Raw genomic sequence first — 17,094 nt, forward strand, 5'->3', positions numbered from 1 at the left:
CATTTAGCGCAGTCGCCTTACACTGCTTTGGCATCGGCTTTGGCTCTAAGACAACATACAACTACGGCATTTGGCGTCCACCTCCCCAAAACTTTTCATCCCGTCTGCTTAAGCCGTCTGCCAAACTCTGCGTCTGTCGGTCGATTTATGTTGACTGCAACTTTCAGCTGGACATCAGAGAACTTCACATATGTCTATCTGTACATATGTAGATATGCAATTATCTGTCATTGCCTTTATTGTTGTGGTAATCATCGACTCTCTATCGAGCGCACTCGACTCTGTTGTTGTAAATTGCATCGCAATTAATGATTAGTTATTCGATATTATTGAAGTTGTCAATTCTACACAGTGTTATGTTGTTGGATCATTTAGGTACTAAAAGAACTATGTCTTTAGGAAAAATAAGTAAATAAGTATAAATGAAATATCTTTATGATATAATTATAAATTAATATTTCTCTGTAAAGCCGTTGATACGTGTATATCTTTAGAATTACCTCATCTTATTGTTACTTTTTTGTTATAATCTCTCAAAAATATTTCAGTTCTATTTTGCATTCTAAAAAATAGCTGTAGTTTTTATTTAAAATCATTAATTTAATATAAGGCTTTTGTCTTTTGTCACGTAATTGAAATAATTTTAAATAGTAGGACAGTTTAAATGTGCAAACTATATATAGTAGTATATATAGTAGTATAGTATATATACTATAGACTTTACGATTATTAATAATTAATATGTATTACATAGAATAAGTTTTATTTTTAACATTAATTTCTTGAGCAGATCGTTTATAGATTCCTACATTTAATATAATTAAAGTGATCTTTGAATACAGACGTTTTCTCTTTTTTAAACAATTGTTGGCTCCTAACGCTTTTTTGGACGACTGGACGATATCCTAGAGTTTCGTCTTAAAATTAAGAATTTTTTACTAAAATATGCGTAGTTGATCAAAAATCTGTACATCTTTAATCGATTTAACTGGCACTTTGAAGCGCTTTAAGCTCTTTACAGACTTAGGCAATGCCATTGAACCGTGGGTACAACCGCCCCCATTTCCAGCTCCGTTTATGCCCACATATTGAAGACCAGCTGCTATAACCTTTCCCCTTTTCTCTTGTCTCCTTTCTCTCTCGCTCTCTTACTTATGCTGGCGGTCCATACAAATAGAAGGACGGCAAAAGCATTTATGGCATTTTGTCGTTAACTGTGCGAACTATTTGCCTTGAAACGACAACCATGAAGACAATGCCACAAGAACAGCAACAACAACAAACACAACAAGACGTCACAAATCATCGAGAGATGCCACAAAAGCGTCCGGAACATTGTAGACAAACAGAGATAGAAATAGAGAGAGAAAGGACGGTTGAGAAAGTGAGGCAAAGGGAGAAACATATGCAGACAAAAGTAAATCAATCAATCCTGGAATTAACTAATTGCGTAAAGCAATATTTATGAATAATTAATGAGCTCATAATGCAGGCCAGCTCGTGTGACTGTCTCTGTATGTGTGTGTGTGTGTGTGTGTGTGTGGGCGTCTAGGGGCGTGGCAGGCAACAGCAACTTAGTGTAGTTCAGTTATCTTTTAAGCGTTGAATGGCAACTCAACCCCAAATCCTGTCCTTTTGCTTTGGGGCTTATTAAGTGGGCCTTTGAGTTTATGGCTGAGTGGAAACCTGAAACTATGAATATTAGTTGCCTACTTTATATAAAATTCTATGAATTTTTAATTAACCATACGTGTCTGCAACTGTTATTGTTGTTGTAATTTCATGAAAATTTGCATAAATCAAACAAAATATGGTTGTATATACTTTTTGATGGCAACTGTTCGGTTAATTTATAACAGAAAATGCCTGTAAATTACCTCGGGGCCAACGACGAAATGCAGCCCTGCAGATAAGTCGATGCCACAAGAGTATGCAACAACAGTTTTCACAGAACAACAAGAGCAACACTTACATTCAATAAATTCAACAGCAAAAGCTCAAATAATTCATAAATTTTACACAATGTAAAATAAAACAAAAAAATGCGTTGACCGTTAAGAGAGATCTACATGACTCATACCTTGCAGCTTCCCCCTCCTTCTACCCATATCCAAACATATTTATGTAAAAAATTTCCCAAGAATACGGCAGTCGACTAAGAGATACCGTAGGCAGCACGTCGAGTAAGTCTTTTGACAAATAAATAAGTCACAAATTTGTTTGTTATTTTTATTCATTTTAAATCTAACGAAAATTTAAAAAAATACTTGACTAACAGTATCGGCCACATTATCAATCTATAATATATTCTCTCCAGATCTATAATAATATAGTAAATGGCATATAAAAACAAAATAAAACCACAAAAAAATGTTGTTAATTAAAACTATTTCTTGACTAAATGTCTTTCCACCGACAAATATTATAAAACAATGTTTTAAAAATTTTAAATGGTTAAAGGGTATTTTAAAGGAACAATAACAAAATAAGTTTAAAACAAAAGCAACTACAATATACAACATGCGGGAATTAAATATTTGCACATTTTTAACTGAATATTAATTTATGTTATTTTCCTGCTTTTCCATTTATTCACTTCTGTTCTCTGTGGGCGAAACATCACGAAAAATGGTTCTCCGGCTGCAGTTCTTAAAACTGTATCCCTACATGAGAAATAAGATGCTAACGGATAAACAGGTTAGTCTTTTCAAATTAAATTAAAATATTTTTCAGAATTTTTTTTTTTTAATTACCAAAATGTGAAATTATTTTACTATAGAGAAATTATTTAAAAAATTGATATGACCAAAAATTGAAGAGCATTCCGAAATTCGCTATACGAATTTTTTTAGCATCACTTATCGTATTTTATTTGCAGCAACAGCAGCTGTTGACACATATATAAATGCATATTGCAGAATTCGCGTGTTGCAGCGTATTTCTGTTTTTTTATTCAGTTCTCGTCTCGTGAATTTAAATGCGTTTTCGGAAACAAATCGAAAATAAAGAAACAGAACGAAAATGTGGAAATAAACCCGAACTTGAAATGCCTAAAAATCTGGCAAATTGAAGTAACAGTAAAAATAATTGAATACCGTCAAGTGAATAGCAAACGTTTTTAGTGGGGACACACTGTACCTACAGAAGGCCAACAGACATTGCATACTTTTCGGCTGTCTGCCAAAAATGTAACAGGCAACGCTTCAGTGAGCGCAAGAGCAAATGCCATAGGGAAGGCGAAAAGCATAAAGAGGGAGGGGAAAAGGGGAAAGGGAGAGCGGGAGGGGTGTTGAAGGGCATGGCAAACGCGTCTGTGCCCCATAGTTTACATTGACACGCGCTTGCATGCAAATAAAATCATGGCAGCTCCAGACAGGAAGTCGGGAAAGCTGCCAGCAAAGCCAACACACACACACACACACACACACAATCATATTATTATTATTGTTTTGATTTCCCTGCCTGAGTTTGTTCAACATTTTTTTTAATTCTTGAACTTGACAGGCTGCCCAGCCCCCCAGACACAATCCTTGCCATAAGAGTATATACAAAAGGACATTTTGACCAGCCCGAGTTGAGTTGAGTTGAGCTGGGCAGGTCTGTGCAGTTCTTTTCTGCTCTGTTCTGTTCTGGTATGTTTTGGTCTGGTCCGTGCTGGCTACTTGACTGCATTGACTTCTGCTACTTTAGCCGCTGTCATGGCCATAACCCATAAGCCAAGCCGAGGCCACTTCATCTCCTGTTGTTCTTCAGCCTGTTTTGTGTTGTTTTGTTTTGTTTTCTGGACCACAGCCAAAATATTATTATTTTATTATGCCAAAAGAAGTTGGAACGTCTCTACTTCTAGGAGCAGACCTCCTCTCTTCAGCTCTGGGATTACAATATACTTCACTGCATTTCGACGGCTTTGCTTTTTGCCTGTCTGCCCCCCAAAAGCTGTGTGCATTCAAAGTAGCCACAATTTGCCTCCATTTACATTTTTTCTTTTGTTTTCCATCAGCCGCCAACTTTGAAGGCAAACAGCTTAATATGTGGTACGGATATTAAACTGAGTTTTGGCAACACAAATTTGCTTTATCAATATTATGCCAAGTTTTCAGAAATTGATATGATTCTATATAAAAATATTGCATAAATAAAGGTAAGTTAGTTTACAATAATCACAGATAAAAACGAGATTGAATTAATCTGGACTAAATACAACAATTTAATACTGCATTAGAGTGCTTATAAATTTACGAGGATCTGTAAGTCTACGGATATCAGAAGTCATATAAAGGCCTGCGTCTATTAAACTCCTGTTCTCTTTATTAACAACTAGAAATCATATTCTTTCGTGTCCAAAATGTTTTTCGTCATCCTAAAATTACTAGTATTAATTTGAATGTATCATAGGGAAAGTATTAAAAAAAATAAAGGAAATTGATGGAAAAAAAATTTATCTCAATTTTAATGAAGAATCAAAATAAGGTCCAAATAATGATAAAATTGTTATTCCGCAAGTAAATAGGATAATATTTGAGAAAGTTATGGCCGTTTGAAGTTTTCAAAAAAGCATCAAAGGAAAAAAATAAAAAAATCCAATTTTAATGAAGAATCGAAATAGAGGCCAAATATTGTGAAAACTGGCATTCCGCAAGGAAATCGGTTAATACTTAACAAGGTTGTGGCCGTTTAAACTTTTCTAAAAAGTATCAAGAGCAAAGTATGAAAGAAAAAATGAACAAAGATTAAAAAAAAGATTTTAATTATCAATTTTGATGCAGAATCAAGTAGAATGAAAACATATTTAGTGGAAGGAAAGAACAGAGTAAAAGATAAGTTCCCCAGTTCCTCATGACTACATTTTTGTAGGTTCTGTGAAGCTGTTCCAGCTATTTCCAGCTAGGATATCCTTATTCCAAGCGTGCAGCTTCATGTTTATTTCACGTTCTGCAAACTCTTTCATTCTTATTTCCGTTACACAAAGATTTGCATTGTGATTATTTCAGACAGTTGAAAAAGTTGTTGCACTTTTACACATATTTTTATGTGCAACAAAAGCAACTGCAACAACAACAACAATTGCAAATAAAATGTTCAGTAATGTTAATGACAGGACGAGAACCAGAATGGCCAGAGATGCAGACAACGGCTTAAACGGATAGGTGAAAAACGAGGTAAGCTCATCCAGGAGTAAAGATGAGAACGAGGCTGGCATGGGCGTAACATGTGGTTATAAGGGACTTGCCGCAAATGAATGGCATTCCAGTTGCATGCAACGAAATATGAACCACAACAAAGGCGCCAACTTCTCTTCCCACCAAGCGGCTCATTATGCACAAACACGTCACTGAATTAAAGGTGGTTGGATGGCTGGGCAATTGAATGGCCGAGACCAACGAACTGCCCAGTGGTAAGTCAAGATGGGTCCAACTCTTTATCAACATCCTGGCAGACGCACACTTTAACCGAAGAAACAAAACAGTAACGGAGGAAGAAACCGTCCACATCCTTGAAGCAGCGACTGTTGTTGCATGTCCTGTAGCTGACGATGATGCGTGGCATAAACCACAATGCCAGGTCCAAAGCCCAACACAGTTCTCCGGCCCGGTAAAATGGACGGACGAACTCACAAATTTGCACTGCGTCGCATATTTCAGTTGTCATTTTTGCTGTTTTGCCAGTTTTTGCGAATGCCACAAAAGGAGACGCCGCCCATCATCGTGTGTGCGAAAGCTCCTGCTGCCTCACCCCTCCTACTCTTACCATCCCTCGTCGCCCCTCATTCGCTCTGGGTATGGGCATTTCCGCTGGCAACGCAGCTGCGGTGGCAACTGCCACAAACAATTTTGACATTGCGCTGCTGGGTTGCGGAGCATTGCGAAGCGAACCCAGAGTGCTCCGAACAGGATGTGCAAGGATATTGTGAAATCAACGTAATGGCGAAGCATTAACATGCATGCTGCGAAAAAGGCGACAGGTAACAGCGTCCGGGCAACTTGGCCACAAAACAAGAGCACACTTCTATTTCAATTACTCGCACTTTAAATACTCTTTACAATCTAACAACAAATATTCTAATAATATTTGATCTATGGCTCATTTTGATTTCCAAATGTCCTTAACACATTTTGAGTTTTACATGCATTCTTCCAATTTCCATCTTAACGATTGACCAAATAAGTAGGAAATCTCAACTATCTTGAATGCAAATAAATTTACTTCTCAACATAATATTTTTTTTAGAGCATCTTACATTTTTTTGACGGTCCTACAAATAATTTATTTATTTTTCAATTATTCAGATTGGTAAGTGTTTTCAAAACAGGAACTTTTTATTATATTTAATTAATTATTATATATCAAAATTATCTTTTTCAAATCCCATGCAAAAATCAAATCCCAAAAGTACCTCAAAATGTAGCTGGTATTAAGAAAAAATATAAAAAAGTAGTGTATCTCAGTATTCACATTATCTTTGGCATGCTGCTCTTTTTCATTATGATATTATAAATATTTTATTTAATACAGGAACGCGGAAAGCAGCTCTCGAAAGGGGAGGGAGGTTGGAATCGTCAGCCAGAAGCTGTAGGAGCAAGAAGCCTGTATTAAATTCCACTGCCAATTGCAGCCGACTTTGTTTGGCTTCCAGCTACGAGTATATTTCAGTTTTAAATTAAACATAAAACTTCACTTGCACGCAATGGTAAAACGAGAACCAATGTTAAAACACAAAAAAAAATGCTAACAACAAATTCTCTGTAAGTATGTGTGTGTGTGTGTAAGGATTTCAATTGAAAATTTACAAACCGCTCGAATGACCTTAAGCTAATTTAACACAACCTAAGGGGCGTGGCACGGTTAAGGGTTGGAGCTGGAGCTGGGGCAACGACACGGCGCACAATAAAAGCAAAATAATGCAAAAAATGTGAAAATTTCATAAAGCAAAACTCAAACAGCGCAGAAAGTTAAGTAAAAATGTAGGTAACCAATGGCTAGGGGCAGCACACGCGGACAAAAACTGAGCCGCCCAGCAAAAGTTATGGCCATTTTACACAGACACACACACACAGAGAGGCCGAATCGCTTTTTTGCCAGGTCGTGTTGGGGTTTTTTGATTTTTGCTTGAGTTATTACACAACTGGCAACTGCATAAACACGGCAACCACAACGCCTCCAGCATATAAATTCAATTAAAAAAATAATTCATTTTATTTTTTGTTATTTCATTTTTAAGTTAAGCTTTGACTGGGGCCACGGCACGCCAGCCCGCTTCTGTTGGTTTTCCAATAATAATTTATCAATTGGGGAAAATTCCTTTTGAACTTTTGAACTCGACAGTTGAACTCAGCTTATGCGCCTTGTATAAATGGATTTTTCCAAGAACTTTGTACATTCACTTTCTTAACTTTTTTGTATATCTAAATTTTAAATCAAAGGATCTTATCAGCCAAGTTTTGGAATACAGGGGAAAACATTTTGTAATTATTTTATACAAATTAAAAATGTAATTGCTTTGGAAAGCATTTTTTATCCTTACATTTTATTATCATGTCAATATTCAATACTTTTCAAAAAATTAAATACTAATTTGATTTATAAGAATTATACATTTGGAATATTTCCTTAGATCTTCTTAAGCATTGTTAAATAAAAAAATTTTAAAGATTTCTGTAGAAGAATTTTGTACTTTAAGAAATTATAACAAAGAAGATTGTGATATTGAACCATTTTGAAATTACTGAAAAAGTGTATTGAACTAAAATTCAAAAGTTCAATTTGAAAGCAGAAATAGAAAATGTTTGTAAATATGTCAGAAAAGATTGCCGATAAATAAAATCTGGCTTTTCAAATTTGTAGTTTTACAATAAATATGCTGAAGTAAAATTCTCAATGATTGTTTGGTTTTTGCACGACATCAGCGATCAACTTGTTCGGTAGCATCCTGGCGAAGGCTGTTGAAAATAGAATTTGAGGACCATTTTAAATGGCGACAGCGCCAAAGCGAAAAGGTGATCCAGGTGAGATATGAATATGAGATCCAGAAGCAGAACTTAATGTGAACTTACAGTGACTGCAAGCTCATCACAAGATCTAGTCACCGACCAGGCCTCAGGTCGGCGCCAAGAGCAAAAAGTCTATACCTTCAATAACGAGCGGCCAAGCCAAGCCAAGGCCGTTCCAGGGCAAGCCAAGGAAGATAGGGCGAAGCCACAGAAGACCATCCTTGAGGAGCATGGCATTATACTGGGCAAGGTGATCGGCACTGGCAACTATGCCAAGGTCAAAATTGGTTTCTCCGAGGAATATGGCAAGCGTGTCGCCGTTAAGATCATTTCAAAGGTAAAGGCCCCAACCGAATATACTCAAAAGTTTTTGCCGCGTGAAATCGAGGCGGTAAAAGGTCTGCATCATGAGAATCTAATAACATTCTATCAAAGCATCGAGACAAGTCACAGGTAAATGATTGATTTATGGATTGATTGATTCATACCTGTTAGCCTTAAATAACCAACATACCGAGCATCCATAGGGTCTATTTGATAATGCAGTTGGCTGAGAACGGCACTTTGCTGGACTATGTGAGGGAGAAGAAGTTTCTGGATGAGGCGCAGTCGCGCACACTCTTCAAGCAGTTGATGAGTGCCATTGAGTATATTCATAGCAAGGGGGTAGTGCATCGGGATATTAAGTGTGAGAATCTATTGCTGGATGAGAACTGGAATCTCAAGCTAATCGACTTTGGATTCGCCCGTAAAGATACCCGCACCACTGAAAACCAAGTGGTGCTCTCGAAGACTTTCTGTGGCAGCTATGCCTACGCTAGTCCAGAAATATTGAAAGGTAACTAATGTATAATACTCTCAATTGCACATCTAAGATAATTGCAGATAATAATTAACATTTACAATTAAATTATGATATACTCAATCCATACACATATTTTGAAATATTTTTCTCTTTTTTTTGCTAGGCATTGCATACGATCCATTCATGTCGGATATTTGGGCTTGCGGCGTAGTCTGCTATGCAATGGTATTTGGTCGCTTGCCCTATGATGGCTCCAATGTACATATCCTGCTCAAGCGCATCAATCAATCACTTGTATTCCCCAAAAATCCTACAGCCACCAGTGAATGCAAGCATATGATAATGCATATATTGGCGCCTGTGAAAATGAGGTACAATATTCCACAAATCAAGGATGACCCTTGGTACACAAATAAATAACTTAACTTCAATCCAATTGTCGCTGTTGTCGTAACCAAATCGAAAAAAAAATTTAAGTTAATAAAACTGCTCAATTAAAAGCCTAGATATTTCAAATTTTTATTATCTAACTTTTGTTACATTTTTATTTGGTTTTCAGTGATACATGCAGTGACCGTAACGATTATAAATTTTTTAAATGCTAATATAAATAAAAATCAAAATCAAAATGAAGTGCGAATATTAATTAGAGATGGTGCTGCGTTTTTACAATAAAAACGGGAAATAAGTGATAGATTATGATTGTTAAATAAATTTTAAAGTTGAATACAAATACAATATATTTATATTAATAATATTAATTTATCACAAGTTCTTTTTCTATTAATAACGGTTTTTTTTAAATGCCAACCCTTGTTAGGCATACGTTGTTTTTAGTGTTGTTACAACAAGCTTTAAGAAAATATCGAACGACCGCCACAATCTATCGATAAAATTTTAAATATCATTATTTATCGAAAAGGCCGCACTTTACAAACATTTCATTATTAACTATTAATGAATTATGAAGCTTATGATTTTAATAAATAAAGCAAATAGATTTTATTAAAACTTTTAATCGTTATTTTATATATTCAGCTGAATTATGCAGTACGGTTGTCATGGCAACATTCGGTTACTTTGGCAACGTCGAATGTCAAAACTGAGTCAGTACAATTTTATTCCTTGAATGAAGAAAGAATAAAAATATTTAAAAAAGCAATTAATGGCGGAAGTGCATATAATTGGACAAATATTGAAAGCTGTTGATTTCGACGAACCACATTTGTACTGCAAGTGGAGTTTGCAGAGCGGTAAATATAATTAAAGATTGCTTCAATTATATATCACTAATTTAACATTCAATAGGTAACGCCTGGCGCTTGGTTCAGGGCGAAGTTCAGGGACAGACACACGTTGCCAGCCATCGCTTGGAAAACTGCTCGGACTTTGCTCAGCCCCTGGACGTACATTTGTGTGCCGCTGCAGTCCAAGGCTGGCCACGACTGCTCGTCGAGGTGTACGCCGTAAACGTTCTGCAGCAGTGCTGGCCCGTTGGCTACGGCTTTGCCCATATACCATCCACCCCGGGCTGCCATCGCCTGGAGATAAACACCTGGAAGATTGCACCAAGCACCTGGTGGCAGAGCATTAAAGAACGATTTGGTGGCGGCGGCGCCGCGTTGAGTAAATCGGATTTGCTCTTTTCCGGCGTAGAACGGTAACTAAGATTAGTCTTTTAACTTTTTTTCAAAAAGACATGTTCGTAACAGGCAGAAGGAGGCGTGTCAGGCTCCTTAAAGTATATACAAACTTGATCAACATTAACCGTCAACTCGATATAGTCCAGGTCCGTCTTTCTGACTGTTTTTCTGTAGAAATCACATGTAACTTAGCGACTTTAAAATCGTATCATGATCAGACAAATCTAAATGAATTTATGGCTGTTTTAAAATCGCACTAAGCTTGTATACCGTTGATGATAAACATTTCCTTTAGTAAATCATTAACGATCGCATGAATATGTAGTCTATTGTCTCTCTATAGAGTTGTTACAATATTATTATTTTTTTGTTAAGTCTAATAGGTATTGTAGGCTCGTTCTGGCTTTAAAAAGTTTAAATTTAATCACTTTTTGTTTTTCCATATTTGTTATTACTTTGTTATAATTGCAACATTTTTTATTATTATTGAATCTCAATCTTACAGCTATAAACTACAAACCCGGAGCTCTGGTAGAATCATTGTTGAACTGAGTTTAATCTTTCGCAAATTTGAGGAATACGGCGTGGAGTTCAAGTAACTGCCATGGATTCATTAATTCTAATTCTAATCTACCTCTGCCTAATCTTAACACCGATGAGCTGCGTTAAGATTGGAATTTCTCAGACTTATAACACAAGCTCAACATCCACAACAACCACAACAACAACTGAAATTGCGATGACAACTAACAATATAGATGTGAATACCACTGGCAGTCCATGGCCAGAGGAAGCCAGCACTCCTGCCCAGACATTTCCACCACGCAAAACACAAAAGCCGCCAACAACTGCAGTTCCTAGACAGAGGACTACAACTCCAGTAACTGGAACAGATGCTACCAAGTCCAAGAATGTCACAACAGGAGGAATAACTGTGACGTCTCGAAAGGATTATGGTTTTTACTATTGCGACTGTGATCTTCATGCGGATTTATGCGAAATAAACTGCTGCTGTGATCGCGATTGTCCGACACAAACTATGCAGGTCTTTAACTGTTTGCAATCTTCTGTGGCGCCACAGCTGCAGACGCGTCTTGAAGATTTCCAATACACTCATGGTCTGCCGACGTGTCAGCTCCATGACGGCTGGCTGTGCGTCTTTCGCAGCAATACAAAGCCAGCGAAATTACAGGTAAACCATGAATATGTCATTACTATTATGTATTATAAAATTTGTATGATTATCAATAGATTAAACTTATATAATATTTATAAAATAAATTCGAAAATAAGATGGTTAATTCAAATTTTAATTATTATGTATTATGAAATTTGTATGATTATCAACAGATTAAACTTATATAATATTTATAAAATAAATTCGAAAATAAGATGGTTAAATCAAATTTTAATCTTTATTTTATGTTCTAAATTATATTGTAAGTTGCAAGACTAATATTTTTACATGGCTAAAAATGTGATAAATATTAAAATAAAATAAAAATCCTTTTGCTTTTAGCTTCCCAGCAACAATTTCGATGCGGATCAGTACAAAAAGTGGCCGGAGTTGATTAGCGCCTTTGAGGAGCAGTTAATGCCGGCACAGCTCACGGCACATTATAAATTTGGACAGGCGCTACAATTGTGGCAGCCAGAGAGCAAACATCTGTGCGACTTTGAGCTGCCCATGGCATATGAGAGCTCCAATTGTCAGCTGAAGCAAACGCTGCGCCACTTGGCACCCATGCAGAGCAACTGCCTCATGAGCGATGCAACAGAAATGCAGAGTCATCTCTGGACACTGCTCAACCTGACCAGCAGTCATCAGTTGTTGACGAGGCCACGCGATCTGGAGGATCAGGATGTGCAGGGCATAGATATTGAAATATGCCAACAACTGTTGATACAACCACAAGTGTTGTGTGGAAATGGGACTCATGTGGACATAATGGTGGACAGCGTGGAGCTGCAATTGATGCACAACTATACACACATCCTGGCAGCCAAGCTGCTGCTGAAGGAAGCCAGATTGCAGGAGGAGAATGAGGAACTTTGGCTAAGGTACGAACTGATTTACAAGACTGCAACTGATGAGCTGGCCAAACCCAGTTCGGGACCACTTGGTTATCTGCAAGGATCCCCGCTTCTTCTAGCCACGCTTCAGCCTCAAAACAGCAGTGATAAGAAGAATTCGCTCAGTTACTTCCATAAGAATGTCACCCAGAGACATCATCACTGGCTGACGCTTTGCCAAAACAGCGTTGTCAACTTTGGCGTGGATCTGTCCAAGAAATGCCAATTGCGACAGTTAACTCCAGTTCATCCGGAGCACGGCAATCACACGGATTACTGCAAGCAATTGCAGGTTCATATTTGGCGTAAGTTGCTGCCACACAATTGTACTCAACTGGATGATCTTGGCCAGATATTTGTCTCGCAATTGGGCAGACCTCAGTTGGACAAGTGGCTGCCACTTCAGCTGGACGCCCAGCAGATGCTGCCCATCCAGGGCATCTATAACGAGGAGCAGCAAAGTCTCAGCTGTCGCAATATGTTGCTCAGCGTCAGCTACGAGTTCCATGTGGCTGAGATGACGCTGCTCGAGGGTCAGGTGCCGCACCAGAATGTGCTGCAACATGCCAAGCTGGTGCTGGGACAACGACATGATCTCGAGCTCGATGCGGCCGAACAGCTGGTGGAGCTACCCTTGTCCGTCTCCGTGATGTTCTTCAAGGCGCGACTTAACTCTGGATATCTGCCAATCCTCTCCAGCGGATTGCTAACTATCTTTGCTATAACCTGGCTACATTTGCTTACCTAATGAAAATATACAAATACCCATCTTATAAAATTCAGCTTTAGCATTGAATTTATTTTTGATGTCATGTTGTGGATGAGTTAACGGATAACGGATAGATACTTTGCTACATTAGTAACTATATCTTTCGAATATCCAAACCCAATAAGAATAAAAATATAAACACTCTCAGCTTTAGATGCTGAACCCATTTTTAATAGTTTTCACGATCTGAACGAGAATGGGGGGAATAATATTTTAGAGTATGTCCCTGCGACATTTGCGCAATTGTTTACGCAGAAGAAGTGCATCCAGTTCGGCTTGTTTGCGACGCTCCTCCTCCTCGATGGCCTTTTGAATCTCCTCCGCCTCGTTGGTAGCCCTCACGGAGATATCATGCACTTCGGGCAGAAAGTCGAGGATGCCCTTTCGAATCAAGTATTGATAATTCAAGGCGACAGTGTACTTGATCTCATTGCCAATGACTTTACTGAGTTCCATCCAGTGAAGGTACATCCAGTTCTCGTTCCTCAGATCCTTGACACTATTGTAGACTGGAACAAACTCATCGATTTTTCCTATAAACACATTTGCCACATCCATAATCTCGGGTTTCTCACTAAAATTCTCCAAGGATTGGAGAAGTTCGTTGCGTAGGTTCATTAAGTTGGCCCAAACCTCCTCGAGATCGATCTGTGCTATGGGATTACCCAAAGTGGCATCCTCCAGCTTGTGAAAATTGGCACAGGCATACCAAAGTTGTTTATAGGGTTGAAAGCTGTCGACGATGCTCGTAAGGAATGCCGTGGACAGAGGATCCAATTCAAAGAGCTCCTGACGATACTGTAGCGTTCGGCCGAGCTTCTCCAATTCCCTGATAAGGGCCCAGGTCTTTTTAATATCCACCGAGGTCTCCTGAGCCCGATTGGGATTGAAGATCAGAGAGAAGGCCTGGACCTCATCATTAAGCGATTCCAGACGCTCCTCGAAGCCTTGACACTCGCTGTAATGCTGTCGTAGGAACTCCTCAATGTCGATCTTCTGCTCATCCTTCAGCGTGGACAGTCGAACAAGAATCTGATGGGGCCAGGCAAAAGCATTCCACTTCATCGCAAACTGATGATCGCTCAGATTATAGAAGAAACTATCGAGCATGTCATACTCCAGCCACATGACCTGAATATCGGCTCGGATGTCATCCACAATGTCCGGCACCGTCAGAGCATAGTCTCTGATCTCGAAGAGATGCTCAATGCTCACTGGACGCATCGCGATCTTTTGGAAGACCTCCTGGCAACGCTCTATCAGCAGCTCGTTCGTCTCATACATTCGATCCACGTAATACTCGAAGATGCGACGCACCAGGTCGATGTACTTCTTCACCAGAAACTGCTTCAAGGTATCCACGTTGATGTAGAAGGATCCGATGGTTATAAATGCCGGCAAAATGGTGCGCACCTCATCCTTCTGACGCTTGTACTCGATGATGTCTCGCTTGACCTGGGACGATGGCTTCTTGGCCGCCGCATATTCCTTCATAAATTCCGCGTTATTCAGCAGATAAAAGTCGATGAATCTTTCAAAGAGGCGGGCATAGGCCCTCAGGGGAATTACCGCCTGGGCATAACAACGTCGCAGCAGATCGTTATAGATGAGGAACTTATCCTCGATCAGCTCGACGGTAAGGATGAAGAGATTGCGGGCAAATTTCAGATTTGTCATGACATCCGCATCGATGACACGAACACCCGCTGTCTTCTCCAATCCCCGCTTATAGATGTCCAATAACGCAGGCTGAAACTCATCGGGATTTGTGGAGTAAAAGATCTTGCGATCCTCGTTAATGCCAATGGTCAAGGCAAACACGGGTTTTGGGTAGGGAAATTCGGTTTCTATGAAATCACTGGTCCACTTGTAGTTGTGCTTCAGCTCCAGGAACTGCAGGCAAGGATCACAAACTAGCTTGGTGAAATTGGTCAGTGAGGACAGGAGAAGCATCTCCATCGACTCCTGCATACGGAACTTGACCTGCAGCAGGAATCTCGAGATCTTGCACATGTCATAGACTGTCCAAACCCTAAGCGATATGTCCAGCCATCCCTTGCCCAGTGCCCGGAGCACCAGGGTAATCACAGTGTTCAGCTGCTGTGGCCAGTAGACCTTCAGGAATGTGGCCACACTGTCGCTGTGCGCCTCCTGCGATTGCAGGAAATCCACCAGAGCCGTCGGCTTGTTGAAGTTGCACACGAATATGTTGAGAGTCTCAATATGCTGACACTCGATGGCCACGCCCATCATGGCCTCGATGCCACCCACGCAATAGAAGAGACTGGCCCGGAGCCAACCATAACGTTTATCCATGATATCCAGTTTCATAGCCTGCAGCTCGCGACGTTCCTGATCCGCAAAGTCAACGCGGGCGGCAGTCGGCATGAATTCCTTCAGTGAAATGTTGCGGAACTGGGGGAACTCCTTGGGCATGTGGATGATGAACTGCTCCAGCTCATAGAGCGCCATCAGACGCTCAAAAACGATGTTTACCTCGGAGCGTAGACGTCGTTTACACTGCTCCGAGACCTTGGACTCCTGCAGGATCTTCTCAATGGGCTTGAAGCTTTGGAAAGTCGTTGACTCGATATCGTCATGGAGCACACAGTCCACGATCAGCTCCATCAGCATCAACTGCTCGCCCTTGTGCCGTTCGTGGATGGCCGACTTCAAGCGTTGGATGTACTTGTGCGGATCCTCGGCCAGAAACATGAACTGCAACTTGGGCACCTCGTAGGTGCATTCATCCTCCAGGGAGACGAGTGTCCAGAGGTCCGTCCTGGCATTGTACGATGTCACCGCGGCGGTGGCCCAACGGCAACTTCTCAGGCTCCGATTGTAGGGGAGATAGGCACGAGCTGGGAGCGGATAATGGACATCTCCGACGACACCCAGCTCGAACCAGGCCTCGGGTGAGCTGATGTCATAGTTGCTGTCGTCAAAGAAACTGAGGGGAAACTTGTGGGGAAACGCAAACTCGGACATCAGATTGTATTGCTCTTCGGTCGGCTGGAGGACATCGTCGGTTAGTCCGGCCTTCTTCAGCTCCTCAACAAGATTCATCTTGCTGTATTGACGTCGACGTCGATCCACGGCGACATCTTTGGGCAGCTCCCCCTTGGGCACGAAACGTGTCTGTATTACCTTGGGTAAAATCGTTGGCAACGGAAACCGATAGATCTTTCCCTCTTCCCTGTCCGATTTGCCGACCAACGTTAGCCAACGTTGTGCCTCCTGAATGGGAAATGTGACGGGCGTTAGTTGATCTCGTGGTATATGCAGCTCCTTAAAGTTTTTGGGGGCTGTGCCCGGACGCGGCGGCATTATACATATCGCCCTGGAGGAATCGTCCTCCAGCTCGGAGGAGGTACTCGTCGCCAACATTGATCCCTCTGATATCGAAATGGAGTTCGAAGTCTTCGACATCTTCGATATCTTCGACATTTTCAATTGTTTTTGTAAAACGAATATTTATTGTAGTTATTTTTGTGTCATATACATATCTACAACTACATGACAGTGTGCTTTTTGATAATATTTTTTATTTTTATTAAAGCTAAATTTGGTGTATAAATTCAGCTACAAAATGGAATTCAAACATTGTTTCTGCGCGCCATTTATCTTTTATGGTAGTTGGCAGCGCACAATCTGTTTTTAGGAAGTTGGCAACGCGGCTATTGTGAACAAAATCGGCGCTTAACAGCACTACCACCTGACAGCTGTGATGGCGGCATTTATGATATTTATTTCTTTGTTTTATACTGCATTATGCGAAGTATTTTGATTGTAAAAGCATAATATTCAAAGCACGCA

At 39.8% G+C, this 17,094-nt stretch overlaps 4 protein-coding genes across 5 annotated transcripts; 3 read left to right on the plus strand and 1 right to left on the minus strand.

Moving 5' to 3' along the window:
• Positions 1-7,826: 7,826 nt before the first annotated feature.
• Positions 7,827-9,298, plus strand: LOC117780525 (testis-specific serine/threonine-protein kinase 3). Of its 2 annotated transcripts, none has more exons than XM_034617083.1 (4): positions 7,827-8,003; positions 8,054-8,441; positions 8,516-8,826; positions 8,957-9,298. In XM_034617083.1, the coding sequence occupies exons 1-4, from the start codon at positions 7,970-7,972 to the stop codon at positions 9,211-9,213; spliced, it is 990 nt and encodes a 329-aa protein (XP_034472974.1). In that variant the 5' UTR covers positions 7,827-7,969; the 3' UTR covers positions 9,214-9,298. The 2 variants fall into 2 exon arrangements, with proteins under 2 accessions (XP_034472974.1, XP_034472975.1); XM_034617084.1 differs by having other exon boundaries at positions 7,827-7,994.
• A 553-nt stretch (positions 9,299-9,851) lies between these two features.
• LOC117781563 (B9 domain-containing protein 2) lies at positions 9,852-11,035 on the plus strand. Its single transcript, XM_034618334.1, has 3 exons — positions 9,852-10,046; positions 10,102-10,453; positions 10,942-11,035. The coding sequence occupies exons 1-3, from the start codon at positions 9,959-9,961 to the stop codon at positions 11,033-11,035; spliced, it is 534 nt and encodes a 177-aa protein (XP_034474225.1). The 5' UTR covers positions 9,852-9,958.
• Positions 11,036-11,091: 56 nt separating this feature from the next.
• Positions 11,092-13,347, plus strand: LOC117779915 (tectonic). Its single transcript, XM_034616260.1, has 2 exons — positions 11,092-11,628; positions 11,956-13,347. Exons 1-2 carry the CDS (start codon positions 11,092-11,094, stop codon positions 13,255-13,257), a joined length of 1,839 nt encoding a protein of 612 aa, XP_034472151.1. The 3' UTR covers positions 13,258-13,347.
• LOC117782076 (dynein heavy chain 1, axonemal) lies at positions 13,290-16,668 on the minus strand. Its single transcript, XM_034619017.1, has one exon. It carries the CDS (start codon positions 16,663-16,665, stop codon positions 13,492-13,494), a length of 3,174 nt encoding a protein of 1,057 aa, XP_034474908.1. The 5' UTR covers positions 16,666-16,668; the 3' UTR covers positions 13,290-13,491.
• Positions 16,669-17,094: the final 426 nt, after the last annotated feature.

Source organism: Drosophila innubila (genome assembly GCF_004354385.1).
Source record: "Drosophila innubila isolate TH190305 chromosome 2L unlocalized genomic scaffold, UK_Dinn_1.0 4_B_2L, whole genome shotgun sequence".
Classification (NCBI taxonomy): Eukaryota; Metazoa; Arthropoda; class Insecta; order Diptera; family Drosophilidae; genus Drosophila; species Drosophila innubila.

What these genes read in the sequence shown, in the direction of transcription:
- LOC117780525 (XM_034617083.1), top strand. Translation starts at nt 7,970, where the DNA reads ATGGCGACAGCGCCAAAGCGAAAAGGTGATCCAG. An exon ending in AGCATCGAGACAAGTCACAG is followed by an intron (nt 8,442 to 8,515) that starts GTAAATGATTGA and finishes GAGCATCCATAG; the next exon opens with GGTCTATTTGATAATGCAGT. An exon ending in TAGTCCAGAAATATTGAAAG is followed by an intron (nt 8,827 to 8,956) that starts GTAACTAATGTA and finishes TTTTTTTGCTAG; the next exon opens with GCATTGCATACGATCCATTC.
- LOC117781563 (XM_034618334.1), top strand. Translation starts at nt 9,959, where the DNA reads ATGGCGGAAGTGCATATAATTGGACAAATATTGAAAGCTGTTGATTTC. An exon ending in CAAGTGGAGTTTGCAGAGCG is followed by an intron (nt 10,047 to 10,101) that starts GTAAATATAATT and finishes AACATTCAATAG; the next exon opens with GTAACGCCTGGCGCTTGGTT. An exon ending in CTCTTTTCCGGCGTAGAACG is followed by an intron (nt 10,454 to 10,941) that starts GTAACTAAGATT and finishes TCAATCTTACAG; the next exon opens with CTATAAACTACAAACCCGGA.
- LOC117779915 (XM_034616260.1), top strand. Translation starts at nt 11,092, where the DNA reads ATGAGCTGCGTTAAGATTGGAATTTCTCAGACTTATAACACAAGCTCA. An exon ending in CAAAGCCAGCGAAATTACAG is followed by an intron (nt 11,629 to 11,955) that starts GTAAACCATGAA and finishes TTTTGCTTTTAG; the next exon opens with CTTCCCAGCAACAATTTCGA.
- LOC117782076 (XM_034619017.1), bottom strand. Translation starts at nt 16,665, where the DNA reads ATGTTGGCGACGAGTACCTCCTCCGAGCTGGAGGACGATTCCTCCAGG.